At 39.7% G+C, this 19,709-nt stretch overlaps 2 protein-coding genes across 3 annotated transcripts; both read left to right on the forward strand.

The window, feature by feature from the left end:
* The first annotated feature begins 8,000 nt into the window (after positions 1-8,000).
* Positions 8,001-10,222, forward strand: LOC115397995 (gamma-crystallin M2-like). 2 transcript variants are annotated; one of them, XM_030104602.1, is made up of 3 exons: positions 8,001-8,009; positions 9,587-9,829; positions 9,916-10,222. In XM_030104602.1, exons 1-3 carry the CDS (start codon positions 8,001-8,003, stop codon positions 10,192-10,194), a joined length of 531 nt encoding a protein of 176 aa, XP_029960462.1. In that variant the 3' UTR covers positions 10,195-10,222. The 2 variants fall into 2 exon arrangements, with proteins under 2 accessions (XP_029960462.1, XP_029960461.1); XM_030104601.1 differs by lacking the exon at positions 8,001-8,009 and adding an exon at positions 8,926-9,014.
* Positions 10,223-15,749: 5,527 nt separating this feature from the next.
* Positions 15,750-16,774, forward strand: LOC115398011 (gamma-crystallin M2-like). Its single transcript, XM_030104623.1, has 3 exons — positions 15,750-15,785; positions 16,167-16,409; positions 16,496-16,774. Exons 1-3 carry the CDS (start codon positions 15,753-15,755, stop codon positions 16,772-16,774), a joined length of 555 nt encoding a protein of 184 aa, XP_029960483.1. The 5' UTR covers positions 15,750-15,752.
* The last annotated feature ends 2,935 nt before the right edge of the window (positions 16,775-19,709 follow it).

The raw sequence follows: 19,709 nt of genomic DNA on the forward strand, positions 1-19,709 counted from the left end.
ACTGGTTTCACACACCCACTGGGTGGAAGACAGTGTTTCCAGTGGTATTTTGGAGAAGCGGCCGGGCCGGCGGGCAGCGGCGAGGAGCATCCTGGACTTGTTAGCTTACACCCAGACTGCAGCTGTGTCAACAGCACGGCCCACGCCACTGACTGATAACGAGTCAGTGTTTCACCGAGGGCAGAGATAAGAGGCGTAATAACAAGTTTTAATGTGGAAGATCAAGTAAGTGTGTCCACAAAACATTAGACTTCAATACGAAATGTCTGGGTATAATTTACTTATTTTTCTTTATCGTCCCCATAAAGTTTGGCAAGTTTTACTTATTGATTTATAGATGGGGTCAAATGTTTGAGTGCCTCCTCCTCAGTTGCCATATGGAAGTGATCTTACTCTCATATTAAAGCGTTAATCTCAGGTCAGGGGTCACTGGGGATATTCCTTATTTGACTGAAAAGCTAATACAATTGATCAAACTCAGCTCCTGTCGTGTTTATCTTCCCAAATCACTTAGTGGCCAGCGTGGCGAAGGTCAGAGGTTAATCCAACAAGGCAGCATGTCCTTGTGTATCTTTAGTATTTCTAGTATTCATTCAAGCCTTTTTCAAATCCAAGTCTGCCAGGTTTTGAGTTTTTTGGATCACATATCCTGTCCGGTCACACATGAACCAACCTCTGTTTGATTTAAGATTTAATAGTCTGATAGCAGTATTTGTGAAAAAGCAAACTTTGTCATTTTGAATGAAATTTCTCAAAAAGTGCTGATTCAAAACTACAATTTGTTGACAAAGACGCGTGTGACGGCCTGCATTCTGGAAACCTTCACCTGTTACGTCTGTCAGGACATCAGCACCAGGCAGCTCAAAGCCTTTAGTGTTTAGAACGTGAACACTGTTGTGTCATGGAAAGTTAAAGATGTAACCATTTCTTCTATTGGAATCATTCATGATAGAAGAAAGTGAAGCTGTTATAAATAAATCAGAAATGACACACTAAACTATTTTAGTGTAATTAAAGAAATAAGCTCCCACAAGCCATTTTTTTTAATTCAAACTAATGTGTAAAACATTATTAATCACAAGAAAGGTATGAACTGGTTAATTTTGAATTAAATGTTTCTATATTTATCCTGAATATCTTCTTTCCCTAATATTTGATTGGAAATGCGTATTAAAATCAACTAAACCAATATATCCATGACATTAAAGCCACCAGTGCTGTCCGTGTACATGCTGACACCACACATGACCCCCATCAGAGGTCAAAGTTCAGTGTTTGACCTGACCAAAGCCATCCAGTGCAGTGTTTTTACACACCAAGGAGGGGTTTTGTAGTATACACAATAGGAAAACACAGTCACAGCTTTGTTCCTTTTACTGCGACATTCACTCTCCATTCACCGCTTCCTGGGCATCTGGTGTTATGAGCAGGCTGGACTTCAGTGTTTGTTTCTCTACAGATTTTCCAACGGCTACAAACACGCGGACAAGGCTGACATAGACAAACACATGAAGGGAAACGCACAGCGCCAGAGCTCACAATCACCCCCCCCCCCCCCCCCCCCCCCTCCCCCCCAGCAGACCTGAGCTGTTATCAGCGCTGGACGAGATCACTCTGGGAGGATCAGGAAACCGGTTAAAGAAAAGAAAATGTTCTCTGAGCAGAGTGAAAGAACACCAGAATCAACCAAACTCAAGTATTAAACACTTCAATTCCTCTGCGATCCATTTATAAATACTTCAGTGAAATATATTTATTGAACACATTCGTCCATAAATATTCACATTATGACATATATAACAATACTTGGTGATAAGTCATGAGAGCAGTAACAAGTCATGTGCACTGTCTGCATCATCATGCTGCTGTGACAGCTGCTCGCTTTTCTGGAAAGGTATTTCACAAGCTTCAGTGGCCTGGAAGAAAGGATTTGTGCTTGCTCACCTTTGAGAGTGTCACCGAGGTCAACCGGGGACGTGAGGTTTTAGATCCAGTCTGCTCGTCTCACAGGATGAGGCTGAAATTAGAACTGAGCGAGTGCTGGTGGAAGTCAGTGTACGTACATTTCCACATATAACCTCCACAAATTCAGAAATCTCTACTTATTCAATAAAGGATAAGATCGTGATAAGTCAAAAGTGACATGTGTGCTTGTAATTTCATTTTCACAAGGAGGTTTTATGCATTGTTTTGTGTTTTACATGCATTATGTTCAGATTTGAAAGCGATAGAGCCAACGAATATTGGCCACTTTGGTTTCTTTAATCTTAGTAACAGATTAGTGTTTCATTGCAAATGATCAGTAAGCTTCACTTTGGTTTCCTATACAATGATGGATTTTAGAAAATAAATGTTTTGGCTTTTATTTCCAAAGAGATAAGCCCTAGTATTTCATGAATACAGAGTCTCTTTGGAGGGGGTTGTAAAATCCCTTTATTGGGCCATTCTGTTTAATTAACAACATTGTGCAGCATACGTATACAAAACCAAAGAAGCAAAGGCTAAAATCAAAAACCAAAAACTAAAAGTCAACTCTTCATCTTCCCCCACTGAGCACAAAACTCCCCCAACAGCCCAGATCTTGTGAAAGTCCAGCAGATTTCCAGTTAATTTATAAAAAGCATCGATTCTCAATCTGGCCTTTAACAGACCCCCTTTGGAGGTGAAAGGTTCACAGACTCTTCATCCACATACCACAAAACTTTAAAGAAAATCTGATGAAGTATAGCTTGTTAGGGTAAGATTATAAATGCAGGAAGGCCCTTTGATGCTTGTAGCAGCAGTCATGAAGTGTTGACAGTGAATCCAAACGCAAATGCAAATGAAGCTACATGAGTCAGTAAGGCAAAGAAATAGAAGAGGGAGATTCAAAACAAGAGGTCTAAAAACAGAAGAGGGAAATAGAAGTCTGAACCAGTAATTGCAGCACAGGACAAGTTGAGAGACAAACTAACAACTGATAAGACTGAAGACACACACATCTAACACAGGGAGTGAACAATAATGAGAAACAGCCGGCAACAATCAAGAATCAGTCAAAGTGAGACACACGGTGACACATCCCAAATGAATTGTGTATTATTTTACCAGATTTAACCTCCTCTTTGCCTTAAAACTGCAATTAACAGTCACAGTTAAATACAATGAAATACAATTTTCATGAGGGAGCTTACAGTATAAAGGACAAACAAAATAATTCCTTTTGTTTGCTTGATTTTCTTTCCTGCTGAAATGTGAAAATAAACAATTTCGCCTTAATTTGATTGTTCTTGTGTGTTGCACTCTCTATATCCAGATGAGCTCTTGTGATCACAGTTGCATTAGCAGTCTGACAGTGTTTTGGAGCAGTTGTTGGTTGAGCCTGCTGCCTCGCCGCCTGAGGCCTGGAACGTGTGCCTGCTGTCTGTCGGCTGGAGATCCCGTCATGTGTAATTAGCGAACGCTGTGTTTGCCGCCACATGTTTTCTCTGTCTGATAGCAGTTACAGTCGTCGCAGCTCTGAGCTGCCCCGAGGAGAAAACCCCTGCACCTGCCTCTGTTTCGGCCTCGTGTAAACAGGATGCACGTGGAGGGAGAAGACAGAGATTATTTTTGATGGGATCAAGTTGTCAGGGCTCGCTGAGGCCGCGGTACCTGAAGAGAGGGGTTGCACTGCCCTGATTAGACTTGTGAGATCAGACGGTTCACTAATGCAAATGTGTCTGAAATGCGTTGGGAGATTACTGTGGATTACACACTGCGTGTTGGAGCAAAACAATATCATTTTGGCATTCCACCTCCCTGGAGAGCCCACCTCTGCGCTGAAGAGAGCCCAGCACCAAACAGAGCAAGAAAAGTTTTATCACTGAAATCGTCTGTGCTGCATTTTAAATTAGATGCAGGGGATGTGATAAAGGGATTAAATTACCATACAAGCTTGATTACTATGAAAAAATCAATAACAAATTAAAAAATGAAATTATACTTATTTTATTTTAATGAATATATTAGTGATTTTCAGTTTTGATAAAGTAGTTCGAAAACTTCAGTGAGAAATCTGCAAAAAATAGGAACCACTTTGGATCTCATCTATGGCAGAACAGAGATTTATGTTCAATTCAGTTCAAGAAGAGACGCGTTGTGATGTGCAACAGAGTCCACATGACCATTAGACTACCACAACATGAAGAGAACTGAAACATGACACTGAATCTCGGTTTTAATGGAATTACAGTGTGAAACTGACCAAACAAGGCAGACAAAGACAATTGGAAATTGGAAGCTGGAACTGTCAGAGCATGAAAACCACTTTGTTTACAGATGCTAGTAAACTTGTTTTATAAAACTACGAACGGTCCTCATCTATTTTGCATCAGTTCTTTACAATAGCACAGTGCTAGAGGCCGTCGCTGAAGAAAACATTTAGATTTCTTTCATATCAAGATTTGCTCTCTCTGTGTCGAGTGATTTTCTGGGTCTCCACAGGCTGTCATCAGGCAGGAAAAATGGAAACCTGCCAAACACCAGGCTCTGATTTGCAGAATCCTGCCTCAGGTTAAAAGACAATGAAGTATAGCAGGCTTTGATCTGAGTTCATATCCAGGCTGAATAACGATGACTCCTTTGGCCAGAGCTAATGATGTGTGCGGCGCGTTAACACACTGCAGAGGAGGATTTGTAGCCACGCCGGCACCTTTGATGAGTTTTATTTGTTGATGCTTTATCCCCCTCCACCTTCCACTCACCTCAGCGCACAGTAATGATGAGGGCGGGGGTACTAGTTAAGAAACATCTATTTCTACACCTTTGTGAGCTAATTATCCGACCCTACTGAGGATCATCTCACAGTTTTACCTAAAGCGAGAGATTTCGGCTCCCCTTCGGACACACGATTCTGTGTCTGCCTCGTTAGTCTAAATTGGTGCACGTCTGTTTTCATGCTTATTGTTATTGAGGATGGAGCAGTTTGATGCTAACGATTCCCATCCACTAGATGCTTTCCCTCTTGAACCCTTTATGGAGCGCTCATTCAAATAGATTGGTAATAGAAAAGTTCACCACAAGCATGTTATGCAAGTTGATTTTCATATTCTCTTTTAAACGTGTGTGATTTAAGACAGACAATAGAACTATACACATATTTCATAAGCCTTACAGATAAAACATATGGTTAATAACAATGTTAAAATTGAACAAAATCACACTTATTCTGCAATTTATGGCCTCAAAAACTATTAGAGCTAAATTTTCAAAACCATTTACATATCAGACCCACATGATCTCATGAATAATATTAAAGGCATCATTCAGATGCAATCATTGGTAGTTATTAATAAACTAATGTCCCAAACAACAGCATTTATGGGGGTTTTGAGAAGAGTGGTTCAAAAAGTGTTGAGCATTTTCATGATCACCTCATATTCCAGAAATCTAAGCACTCGTTTCAAAGTATAGTTGAAGGTACAGCTCTGTGTTGAAATAGATGCAGACCATCAACATGGTTTAGTTCTGTCTTTATGGTATTAAGCCACTCACACTGTATTGAAGGAATTTCTGCTCCTACCTCAGAAGAACCTGCAGATTACCTTCAGTTATTTTCTTGTGAGGATCTCCATCAGTGCCACACACATGCATTGTTGTGAATTTTCAGTCAATGTAGCGTGTAGCAACAGCCACACAGTGCAGTGTGTTGAGAAATTATCTGAGGATCGGTTTATACAACAATCTTTTCAAGTTAATATGGACAACTTCAGTTTCGGGTGCCCGTTTACATGACCTTGGGGCTTGGAGTCACAGAAAACACACATTTTCTAAATCAAAATGGATTTATGCCTGCAAACAGAACTAAAGTAATGTAGTGAGGCAATTTCAAAATTTTTACTGGTGTCACGATACTTTTTCGAAAGTTGAAACTTTGCTAACTTTTGCGTTAATGCTGCGCTGAAGTAAAAACACAGAATCTCTTCGGGGCTCAGCATTGAACTTTAATCCATCTGTCCCACTTCAGAGTAATTTTCACACTCTTAGAAGTCATAATTACGAACGCAGACATCGCCTCGTGTGTGTGTGTGTGTGTGTGTGTGTGTGTGTGTGTGTGTGTGTGTGTGTGTGTGTGTGTGTGTGTGTCTGTGTGTGTGTGTCCTTTAACAGTCTCGGTCACAGCACCTATCTTTGCCGTCGGACCCAGGTCCCAGTCATCCCCTCCTCATTAAGCATATGTCTCATTTTCCATTTCAGACAAGAGATAGCATAGAAGTGCACACAAAAGCACTATTTTCAGGCCGTTCTGCTCATCTCGTCTGAAAGTCTAATGAGAGCAGATCAAATATAACTGACACCGCGGGGAGACAAAGGGAGCCGAGGCCCCGGGTGTGAGATGAAGCGAGGCAGAACAATGGGCCTGGATGTGCCGTCACTGCGGCGGTATGGAGCGGGACCAGAGAATGCAGATGATTCTGTAATGAGGGATTAAGTGGAGGATTATGGGTCTTTATTAAGATGTTTCTGATCCTCATTAGGCTGAATCTTGTATCAGGGCATCGATTCCCCTGCTCACTTGCTGGATCGGCTGCTCTCTGGAGGAAGAGGAGAGAGGAAAGAGAGGAAGACATGTGCTTCTAATATGCTCCACTAAAGTATGGACTCTACATACATATAAATGAGATGGCCATGCATCTTTTGCATAGAATTTCTTAAGATTTTCACTATAGTTCTCAAACTGAAAAGAGAGGGGGCCGATTGTTCTAAACATCTGAGCATATCCTCATTTAACCCCGAACATCTGCTCTTAACTTCAATATTTAGTCTACAGACATCTTGAAAAGTTCATTAAAGCACAGCTCAGGGGCCATTTCCAGTCAATAATTTTTCAGTTAACCATGATTCAAATGTTACCAGACAAATGTAACTGCTCCATGGTTTCATAATTTAATTGCAAAACAGATATTAGGCTTTTGTCTGACCTCTATTGGCCGTAGCAGTTACAACAGAACAACAGAAGCAATCCAGAGGGGCAGAAAAAAAAAAAAAAAAAAAAAAGAATTAAGTAGGAGAAGAAGCACAGGGATAGATTAAGGATGGGCTTTTAACCCACAAACTCCAAAACATGCTTCAAAATGTCATTTTTTTGTATATATGGTTGAAGTTACCAGAATAGACCGCCTGATTGCAGAAGTACCAGAAGGAATAAGCCATAAGATGAACTCTACTGTTCAATACTTCATTTTGTAATGAAAAGCAGAACAATCTGAAAGGACAAGAAAGGAAAGAGATCCAGAAATTGTTGTCAGATAAGGATTGTTTTTTTTAACTCGGGACTTTTAGTTTTAGAACTGTGAGTTTGATAAAGCAGTATGATGTCAGGAACTCTGAAACAAGTGTTGCAGGTTGTTCACTAAAGATATTTTGCATACAACACTGACACATTGTTAAATTAATGATTTCTCATTAATCCAGCCCTGCATACAAAATGCTGGAAAACAGTTTTCTCAGAGTTCATAATGTGCAAACAATTCAAAATTGACTAAAAATATTTACATTGCAGTTCTCTCCTTCACATGACGGCACTAATGTGACAATCATAACAGGGAATCACTCTAATAGCAACTAACAGCTGAACAGTGAAAGATCTGAATCACTTACTGTCTGTTGTTTCTCCAGATCCTGATCATATAAAATCTCTAACTGTACAAATATGAGAGGGGTTCACTAAATTGTATACCCAATTGTACACCAGTACCCAATTTTAAAATAATGGAGAAAGCATCAGTAAAATTTACCCTAAAGACATTATACATGTCTCCACAAAGGTTTTATTGAAATCCTTCCAGCAATTTGGATTTTCAACCAAAGTGATAGTTCAACAAAGCAACCAAAAGCGTTCATTTGATAACTCTCTTTAAATGTTTCCATGCTAGATTTCAGCTTACTCTCATCTATTCTGTTGGATGAGTACAGCTGCAAAAAGATGAACGGTAACAACATTTAGATCTCATTTTAACTCTGAGTGAGTCTGAAGCCAAATGGGAAAAGTGCTAACACACGCCAAGACCCTCAGCTTTACCACAATTTACAGTATGAGACAATGTCCATGTTTACAATTCAGACACAAATATTTAAGCACCTCTCAGATCGAGACTAAACTTCCTCCACTTTGCAGCAACTATTTCAGCTGACACAAGTCTTTTTTTTTTATAACAGGAAATGATCAGTTTGGGTTTTATAGCTGTGCCTTCGCTTGTGCAGCTGCAAGACTAAAGTCTTACAGATGGGAGAACTGCTGAATCTCCTCTGAATGATAAATCTCCTTACTGTGAGAACTCGTAGAATTACGTTCTATTATTGTTGACATTTTACAATACAGTCTAGAAGGTTACAAGTGATTGTAAAGCCTAAAATGCAACCAATACAATCAAAATGGCCACATTGAAACTATCGTATGCCTGAAGACACTGAATGACAATAAACATCCATCCTGCTTCAATAGAAAAAGACAGGGTGCTCACGATAACAAAGACATTTTAGTCAAAGATTGTCTTTACTGACTATAGAATTCAGTGACTAGTATATTAAAGGTTCTTGTTCAGAATCAAATGACGAGAAAGAAAGAAAGACTCAATCACAGACAGTGAATACTTTCTCAAAGTCTGACTTCCTCTTGTAAATTTACAGCAAAAGAAATGTTCCACGACCAAAGGCATTTTTACATTGTCATAGACATGATGCAAACATTTTGAATCTTAAAGTAGAAGTTGGTAGATCCATTTATATATGTCTCCAACTGTCTTCATTAGTATTATGAGTCACTGGCCCCTGGAAATGGAGAGAATCCCTCTGTTTTCTGTGCACTTCTGTGACGTTGCTGCTGGCTCAGGAGGTTTGGAACAAAGAGACAATCTGTGAGTCAGGTATAAAAGGAAAGGGTTAAACAAGGTAGAGGTACAGTTCAGTGCAAGTGCAAGAACAGCAGCAGCAGCAGCAGCAGCAGCCCACTGACCAGCAACATGACCTCCACTGGAATGAACATGATGAGCAAGGTAAGAGTCAATTTCTTTAATCTGGACTGTCTCTGGGCTTATTGGTCCAATCCAGTGTTGGAGTTATATGAAACAACTGTATTTATAATTGTTGGTTTAAGAACAACAATTCAACATCAAAACCATTATAAAAAATGAATAGAGTCCCAGGTATACTTCTCAGCTTTTAAGCTTTTTATATGTTTTCAAATTACATGCCAAAGATTTGGCATGTGATTTGTTGCACAATGTGGAATTCAGTTGTTAGATCACTTATAGTTGTTCTAAAGTTGTTAGAACAGTCAACTGTTCAAAGATGCTTCTTCATCTAATAAATTTAGAGAGTGAACCGAGTAATCTTTGTTCAGCGATACCATTTTGTACCACAAGATGGGATGATGAGATTTTCTGAGATGAACAAGAAGAACTCATACAGATTCTAGTTGATGAAATAGTGAATCAGTGGAAAAGCTTTGGACAAAAGATATTTTGCTCAAATTTGCTAATTAAATTGAATCCAAGTTTTAAATGTCTCAGTTCAAACAGAAGTGAACAGGTATTTCAACCAGTCTTTCCACGTCTCTCCCACTCAGATCATCTTCTACGAGGACAGGAACTTCCAGGGTCGTTCCTATGAGTGCATGAGCGACTGCTCCGACATGTCCTCCTACATGAACAGGTGCCACTCCTGCAGGGTGGAGAGGGGTTGCTTCATGGTGTACGACCGCACCAACTACATGGGCAACCAGTACTTCATGAGGAGGGGCGAGTACGCCGACTACATGAGCATGATGGGCATGAGCGACTGCATCAGGTCCTGCCGCATGATCCCCATGGTAAGACGTCAGGCCTGGACACATTTGCTTTAAGTGATGCATGTGAGCTCCTCTGACATGAAATATTCTTGTGTTTTGCACAACAGCACAGAGGATCCTACAGGATGAGGATCTACGAGAGGGAGAACTTCGGAGGTCAGATGTACGAGCTGATGGACGACTGTGACAACATCATGGACCGCTACCGCATGAACAACTGCATGTCCTGCAACGTGATGGACGGCCAGTGGCTGATGTACGAGCAGCCCCACTACAGAGGCAGGATGATGTACATGAGGCCCGGCGAGTACAGGAGCTTCATGAACATGGGCTCCAACGGCATGAGGTTCATGAGCATGAGGCGCATCACCGACTCCTGCTATTAGACCTGAGCAGACTCTGCACTCAATAAAGTCATCATAAACTGAGATACTGGTGTGTTTTAGTCATTGTTTCCTCGCTGTCTTACCACATTTAACAGCTTCAACAAAGCAACGAGGGAAAAAGTAGACTTCCTTCTAGAGAAACAATACAAGCAGGGAGGTTTTATTGTCTTATTTGCCTCACCTCAGCTCATGTCAGTTTTCTCCAGCAATGTTCAGTTTCATCTTACTTAATTTCAGAGTGACTCGTTGACAGGCCCGTGATCTCAGGTTTGCACAACTCAAGCATGGCTCCAGGGTATCGTAAGCATAACTGGGCTATACTATCTCAGCAGGGGTGTGAAACTGAATCCCTCAAGGGCTGGCATCCTGCATGTTTTAGATGTTTCTTTGCTTCAGCACACCTGAATGTCATGCTGATGTCATTCCCAATATTGTAAAAAGCCCATTCAGGAGCCTCTCATTGAAATCAGCTGTAAAAAGGGTAAAAACTATACTCTTCACAGATCAGCCACTCAGAAGAGATATCTCTTAGCATAGTTGATTTCCCAAAATTAAATTGTGAACAGGTTGAGGCCCGAAAAGCACCCCTCTCAACTGTAGAAATATCAGTCTTCTTTTAAAACTGAATAAAGACCATCTGGCTCTTGCCCAGTATCACTAATTAATTCAGATCTCAAAATAATCAGCAAAGCCCAAGCAAGCAGAACAGAAAAAAAACATCCAGTGACAACCCAAAAGCAGACAGAGTCATCGGTGATATTTTCAAAGAGTTTACTGAGAATAGTCAAATCAGTGCTAAAAAATCCATAACACATTTGGCAAACGCAAGACCGAAAGATAGGCACAAATACCAAGAACTGAATGATCACAAAACACAGAAAGAATACACAAAAAAACATTGGATGTTTGCATGCAAGCCAAACAGGAGGAATAAATACACAGAGGAGGAACTGAGCTAGAAGATGATAGGATAATTGGAAATGCGAGGAGGCAGATGGAAACATACAAACAAGGTGCACAACAAGACAAAGAGTAGGTGAAACTGACGACATACAAGGATTTCAAGGGGGAACAGGTGGAGCAGAGGAGGACCTGATATCCACATCATACACTCTCACCAAATTAGGTTTGTTGAAGACCACCACCCCTCCAGCGATGCATGTAGCTCATTTGATATTACAAAGCACTCCCATTTCAACATACTAACCCCATGATAACCCCTTTAAACGCTGAGACTGAGAAACTGGAAATTTCTACAGGGCAAAATTACAGAAAGTTGGATTCAGGGCAAATTACCTCTTGTGGTGCGAAGCATTGCATGGTTTACCCACGGCCTGTGTTATGACAACTGATCAAACTTGTCCAAGTATCAAGCTTCCATAAAACAAGGCAGGGTCATCCACTCTCTCCCTCTCTCTTTACAATTTTCATCAAACCACTAGAATGATCCATCAGAGAGAACATTAACATGACAGAAATACAAACAGCAAGTAGCAATCACAAAGTATACCTGTATGTAGATGATGTGCTACTCTTAACACAAAATGCACAGACTTTCTTCTAGAAATACTTGGGTTTATAGAAGAATTCTCTTCAATTTCAGAAAATTCAGTAAATTGAAAAAAAAAATCTTATTTTTTCCGATTAGCATCATATTTCAGTGTACATCCAAGACCCTGCTAAAACCAGATAAGACCAAATACCTTGGCTTTAACATGTCTGCCAAACTGTCAGACTCAGTACATTTGAAGCACCCCTGCCCCCATTAAAAGGGTAGGAGAGGACCTGGCTTGATGGAGGAAGCTTTCTATGTTAATCATGTGGATATTTGCAACAATCAAAATGATATTCCTGTTCAAAAAGGAATTACATTTTTTCCAATGATTCTCACCAAACCACCCAAACCCTGGTTCAACACTCTTAATTGTTGAATCTCAAATTTGTCATTGGGAGAAAAAAAGTCTTCTCATATGAGTTTTAAAATTCGACACAACACCGAAGTCCAAGGTAGTATGGCCTTCCATCAAAACACTTGGCTCCATGGGCTTTGATGGGTTCCCCCTTCCCCCTTCAGGTGTGAGTGAGACCCTAGCCCACTCGGTATGGGAGCTCTGGATCCTTCCTGGTCTCTCTGATAGCTTATGTTGGGGCCGGGGGCCCTGTTCTCCTTCTTCTCCTGCAGGCTCTTTCTGGTGTTGGTCTTTTCTGTACTCTTCCTCTGGTACCTCATGGGCTCGAGTTGTGACCTTCTGTGAGTTGATTTGCTCGAGTGTGACATGGTGCTGGGGGCGCGGATGTCATAATCTGGACCTGCTTGGCCTGAGTGTCAGGTGTGTTGTTGTAAATACAACAACAGCACCCTTACACAACACCGTTACAGCACAAGCAGACACAAGTGGTTTTCCTTCAATGTTTTTTGGCTTCTTCGTTTCTCAACTTCACCAAAGCAATCACATCAACCATGAAAACTCATTAGCTCCATGCAAAAGAGAATTGTCTTTAGATCCTCCCTGAGTCCAAACTTCACAAATTTTATAACTCAAAACAGGTAACGAAAAACAAACTCTGAGATTATTTCATTTGTTTGTTTTGCTCCCCAACATGATGTGAAGTTACCTCTCTTCATATAAGAACCAGAAGCTATTATCATATTTCATAATGAAAGCAGCAAAGTGTATACAATACACTAACAAAAACTAACTTAAAAAATAAAAAATTGTTGATAAATTCTCAAATAAATGAAATAATCCAGATGCATGATGATGGCATATACAGGCAGCCCCTCCCACATCAAGTTCCAATCATACTCATCAGGCAAACCACACACGCACGCACGCACACACACACACGCACACACACACACACACACACACACACACACACACACACACACACACACACACACCTTTATCCATTCGTTAATAATATTTGTTGCTGCTGCTCTTTGTTCTGAGACACGACTCACCAAAACTTAGAATTTAAGTTGTGTATCAGTCTTGTTTGCTTTGTTTATTTTGGATTTTTGTTGTTGTTTTGTAATTAATTACAGGTATTAGTCACTTCTTCAAAAAAGTAATAGAGTTTATCATTGAGTGATAATATTTTAAAAGGAACTAATTACTAGGTAAAGTAACTATTGCATCACTTAAAAAAAGCTGTTTGAATATCTCAAAGAATTTGGATCTTCTCTCACTGAAACTTTAAGATGCATGTTCAGTTATTTATTGCAAAGCTGAATATAAGATTAATGAAATAAATGGACTCTTGACAGAATAAATTGCCAACAAGAAATGCTACATTACTCTAAATTATTCAAATGTTGCTGTGTGATAATATGAGACAAGATACCAGTCAAATTTAATTTGTAACTGTAGATAGCATTTCTACATTTGTCCAAGAACAATAAAACACAATGGATGTATGTCAATAGATGTCTGTACACCCAATTAAAAGTTGCCTTTGAATAATCAGGGCTCTCTGTGGCTGTATGTCTGTCATGTCACATGCGCACTTTGCACCAATACCGTTCAATCTTTCTGTATGATGATGTCATTTCTAACTTTCCTGACTGAGCATTTTGCAACAAAGTATCATTTTAAATGACATCATCATGTAATTTGACCTAGATATGCAAATGAGCAACTGTACAAATTAGATGATGACATAATTTAGAACTTTCCTGACTGAGGAGTTGGCAAAAGTGTATCGATTTTAGAACATTGTTGTTATTGTTTTTTTTTTTTTTTTTTTTTTTACAAAACACAATGAAGTGATTAATATTCAATTAAATTATCAGGCAACAACACATCATCAGCAGGGTAAAACTAACCTGTCTCACAAAGGTCTAAACCCATCTCACATTTCCTATTAGTGAGTGAACAATCCAATGCTTGGTGAAGTATGCTTCACAATGATATCCCTGTAGTAACTTTTCTGATGCCTCCTGCTTAAAACCCAGAAAGTCAGAGGAATCATGAAGCCCCGCTGTCTCGGTCTGTATTCTTCAATGGTTTAAGTTGGCCGGGACACGCTGGTATGGATTTCAAAGAATTCTAAAAATGTAAATTGAGTGTCCTGGCACTTCAGTGCCAAGAATGTACCAGTATGCTCACCAGCACGTCTGCTTTAATCCTTCAAATACCTGCTTCACCACTTATCACGTATCAGCCTTCACATGGTCGAGCGCACGTTTACTACTTCATCTTGCAGCGACTTCATTACTCATGCTGCCCTGGGCTTTATGAGGGAAATGTCAACGTGCCATTCAAGCCGCCTTCGGTAAACATGCGAGTCCATCCAAAAGCATACGTGGAACCGTAGCTCTTCAGTTAAGAAAATACAAGGAAAACATTGCCATGCTCTTCTGGCTCAAGCGTCAAATAGAACACGGTCAGAATCAGAGGCAGACTGGCAGACTGACACAGCACCAAGCAAGTCTATTGTTGTATGTCAGACACAAGCTAACACAGGCAGCACTGTTGACACTGTGGACATTCTCACGAGTGATGAGGAGGAAGTATGTGAAAGTTTACAGTTTGGGCTCTGTTAGACCATCCAGCTGCCCTGTAACTCATATACAAAATCTTAAATATATTTTGTTGTATATGTGGTCTGCTAATTGCTGGGGAGGGAATTCATTGACATACATAGATGTCTGTATTTCCATTAAAAAGCTGCCTCTCTATGGCTATATCTCTGTCATGTCACGTGATACACTTGTTTCCTTTTTTCTGTACACAAACTTGATCCTCCACCAGCTCAGCTGGATGACAGCAGGAGAAAAACCAATCTGAAAGCGGTGAGTTATAGTAACGTAACTGTCCCTCATATTACTGCCAGTAACTGTAACGGTGCTGTAATACTTGGAAAAGTAATTAGTTTGATTCCTCGTTACGAAAAATAGTAACGGCATTACCTCCATCACTGGTGATAAGTGTAACACAACCCACACAGACTCTCCCAAAACTGGTGAAACTACGACAGAAATTTGGTCGTATTTATGTTTGTAAAATTAAAATGAACTTAAAGTCAAGTATTAGGAGCCCCCCAACCCCCACCCCCACTACCCACATAAAGTTTTTTAAAAAGATATTTTAAAATCCAAGTATAGCAGGGCTGTCAACTCTCTTGTCTCAAGACTTTACGCTCATATCATCAACGCCACAATTGCTGACACTGAGGACTTTCTCAAAAGTTGAGTAACAGAAATAAATTTTCTGTTGGATCCACGAGTAAAAGCATTTTATTTTTCTAAGAGGCAGAACACAGGTGACTTGAATTTTGATGTAGAAGTTGGTAGATCCTTTTTATATGTCTTCAACTTTCTTCTCTAATGACCTTAATATGTCTTTATTATTATTATGAGCTCACTGGCCCCTGGAAATGGAGAGAATCCCTCTGTTTTCTGTACACTTCTGTGACGTTGCTGCTGGCTCAGGGGATTTGGAACAAAGAGACAATCCGTGGGTCAGGTATAAAAGGAAAGGGTTAAACCAGGTAGAGATACAGTTTGGTGCAAGAACAGCAGCAGCAGCAGCAGCAGCCCACTGACCAGCAACATGACCTCCACTGGAATGAACATGATGAGCAAGGTAAGAGTCCATTTCTTTAATCCGGACTGTCTCTAGACTTATTGGTCCAATCCAGTGTCACAACAGTCTGGATATATATGAAACAATTGTGTTTAAATTTTTTGTTTTTTGTTCAAATATTTCAGAATTTCAAAGGCCAAACCAACAATTTTTGAGTAAAACAAAACCATTTTGAAAAGAAATATGGTTCAACTGTACTTCTCGGCTTATTAGGGTCTTTCACATTTGTACTTTAGTTTTTTGATCACTGTTATAGTTTGGACAATGTTCCATGTGACTTGTTACCACAGTGCGGCAATCACATACCTGCAAGATGGACACAAACATACACACTGGCAATGTGTGTGATCAACCAGTCTTTCCATTATCTCTCCCACTCAGATCATCTTCTACGAGGACAGGAACTTCCAGGGTCGTTCCTATGAGTGCATGAGCGACTGCTCCGACATGTCCTCCTACATGAACAGGTGCCACTCCTGCAGGGTGGAGAGGGGTTGCTTCATGGTGTACGACCGCACCAACTACATGGGCAACCAGTACTTCATGAGGAGGGGCGAGTACGCCGACTACATGAGCATGATGGGCATGAGCGACTGCATCAGGTCCTGCCGCATGATCCCCATGGTAAGACGTCAGGCCTGGACACATTTGCTTTAAGTGACGCCTGTGAACTGCTCTGACATGAAACATTCTTGTGTTTTGCACAACAGCACAGAGGATCCTACAGGATGAGGATGTACGAGAGGGAGAACTTCGGAGGTCAGATGCACGAGCTGATGGACGACTGTGAGAACATCATGGACCGCTACCGCATGAACAACTGCATGTCCTGCAACGTGATGGACGGCCACTGGCTGATGTACGAGCAGCCCCACTACAGAGGCAGGATGATGTACATGAGGCCCGGCGAGTACAGGAGCTTCATGAACATGGGCTCCAATGGCATGAGGTTCATGAGCATGAGGCGCATCACCGACTCCTGCTATTAGACCTGAGCAGACTCTGCACTCAATAAAGTCATCATAAACTGAGATACTTGTGTGTTTTTTTTATTTCATTTTGAATATTATATGTAAAAACTAAAAGTACAATGAATACGGTGAAATGAAAACGCAACATGCTTGAAAAGGAGTATCCAACCCACACTCCAGTCAATCTGTTGCATGCTGTGAATAATTATACAACCAGTTACACATAGATCAATTTAAATAACCACAAACCAAAGAAAACAAGCAACGCATAGCAAAAAGTAAATAACAGAATGTAAAAAAGAAAAGCATAACTATTGCTTGTTCCACCCTTATTCCTCGTACCTGCTGAACACAATTAATCTGTACCTCTGTTTGAATGACTGGATTCTGCCTTAGCTCCCCTTCAACCTACTCCACAGTTTAACTCCTAAAAAAGAAATGCTAAATATATTTTATGACATACGGGCAAAAGGATATTTGAAATAGTTCTCTCTGTAATTTATAGCCCCACTGTCTTTGACAAAAAAGTTTCTGAATTTTCCCTTAGAATAAGTTTTTTGTTGCGCTGTATGTAGCTTGTGCAAATTGAAAATGAACCAGATCAGTGTGTTTTAATATTTTTGACAGTAAAAATACAGTTGTGGGATTATATTTTACAACTTTTTTGCAGTATATACTGTGAATGTAGTGACCATTTGGAAATGTTGCCCCAAAGTAATTTAAATGTGATACTCGTGAATAGTAGAGAATGTTGATTAAATTATGATCAAAAATTGGTGTTACCTCAGTGAGAACTGAAATATGTAGGAGCCATTCATACCTATTGTTGGCAGGTCGTTTAGTTTATTTATTCGTTTATGTATATATTGCATGATTTGGAGACTTGGTGGCAGTAGCTGGGCAGAAGTTGCTGTATATATTAGAGGGCAAAGGTCACATGAAGAGGAGGGCTCAGGTAGTGGGACAACAAACAGTTCCGCAAAGAGAACAGGAACAAACTGGTTGGCAATTAAGAAAAGAAGTTACAACTTTCTATGGGAAAACACACTGTGAAAACACATTTTTATTTTCAACAAATAAACCATCAACTCAACCTCCAGAAAGACTGAGTGGAAGTTCTTTTTGGGTCTGTGCTGGTTCACTCCATACCACTTGAGCTGTATTTCAATTCAATTTAATTCAGCGTTTTTTATAAAGCGCCAGTTACAACACAGTCATTTCTCAGCACTATTAGAAAGAAACCCCAACATGAGCAAGCGTAAGCAACTGTGGAAAGGAAAGACTCCCTTTTCAAAGGAAGGAGCCTCTACACAACCAGGGTCATAGGTGTCGGATTTCTACTATTCCGGTTGGAGTGAGGGGATAGAAAGAGAGAATAGGATAGGACAGCCCCTTGAACACTGGAAAAGTCTTTACAAAATGCTCTGCGACAATTTGTTTTGTCCATCTTTGTCCATCTTTTCATCAGTATGACACAAATACATTTGAATTCTTGAGCTCTCATGTCAATCCGAGCGATCTGTGATGTGACATTAATTTTCGTTTGACAGTTTCCGAATAGCATATTTTTCATTTTGTTTAGATTCAGTGATAATTCATTCTTGTCAAGCCATTTCTTTATTTTACACAGTTCTGCAGGAATTGTCTCCAGTAGTTCCTTAAATCCCCCACTTCACAAAAAATAGTGCCGTCATCTGCAAATGAAAGCAATTTTAAAATGTTAGATAATGAAAATCTCATTTATGGAAAGGATGAAGAGTTTGGGACCAGGCACTGACCCCTGGCTAATGCCACAAGCAATGTTCAAGCATGAAGAAGTAAAGTTTCCCAGTTTCCCAAACTGTTTCCTGTCATTCAAATAGCCACCCAGTGTAACACTATGATCCCATAAGGCTCCAGCTTGTACATTAACATATTATGACTGAATGTGTCGAAAGCTGTTCATAGGTTGATGAATTTTCTAATTTTGTATAGTTTGTGATGTATAGCTTTCGTGGTTTCCTCAGTTGATACCTTTAATATCAATGTTGTTTAATCCAAATTCATAGTGACCATCAGACAGTCTATTTTTTTGTGTGTGTGAATTTGTTTAATCTGCTTCTGAATATTTGTATAGAATTTTTGACAGTTCAGGTAATTAAAAAACAGGCATGTAGTTTGTGATGGAGTCTATCCACAGTTTACTACAGCGGTACAGCTTAAGAAATTTTCGATTTGTTGGGTCATGTGCCAGTTTGGAAAAACGAGTTACAGGTGAAAGTGTGTGGTTATGGATTTCCCGAAATTACCATTTTTCACATTTTTATATCAATGTTAATATACTGGTAATCTGTAGATGCTTTTAGTTTGAATTTATTTAGAGTATCAATGATTTATTTTTCTTACACTGCTGTGAGGAATGTTGAGCTTTGTTTTGGTTGTTTGAGGTTTTCATTCTAGCCCTGAGATGAAAATGGATCAGGGATTTCTTCTGCTAAATTTGGTCCAACACTAAAGAAAAAGTGAATAAAGCTATTAAATACGTCATCCAAATTGTCCTTTTTTTAATGTTCTTATCAAAGAAGTAATGAAAATAAAGATGTCTGAAACCCATAGAAATTATATTATTCAATAGATAGCTTCCATATTACTTTTGTTATGATTTATTGTTTCACAAAGATATTAATTTCCGCTAACCCTTATACTCTAGGTTAACTTATTTTCCATCTTTTTTTTATGTAATTCTGCACCATTCTTTTTTAAAGTACTTTTTATAAAGTGAAATTTTATTTTCGGAAACATTGTTGTTGTCAACCCCTTGAGATCCATGGCCAATCTGGGTATTTTTTTTGTCCAAAAGTCATAGTTTCTGTTCTGTCATACTATATATCAACAGCCTACACCAACCAAAGATGGAAAAAGCAGACTTTCCACAAGGGATATGACATGATTGAAGTTGTAATATGTTACATGC

This window comes from Salarias fasciatus, chromosome 12 (assembly GCF_902148845.1).
Source record: "Salarias fasciatus chromosome 12, fSalaFa1.1, whole genome shotgun sequence".
NCBI classification, from domain to species: Eukaryota; Metazoa; Chordata; class Actinopteri; order Blenniiformes; family Blenniidae; genus Salarias; species Salarias fasciatus.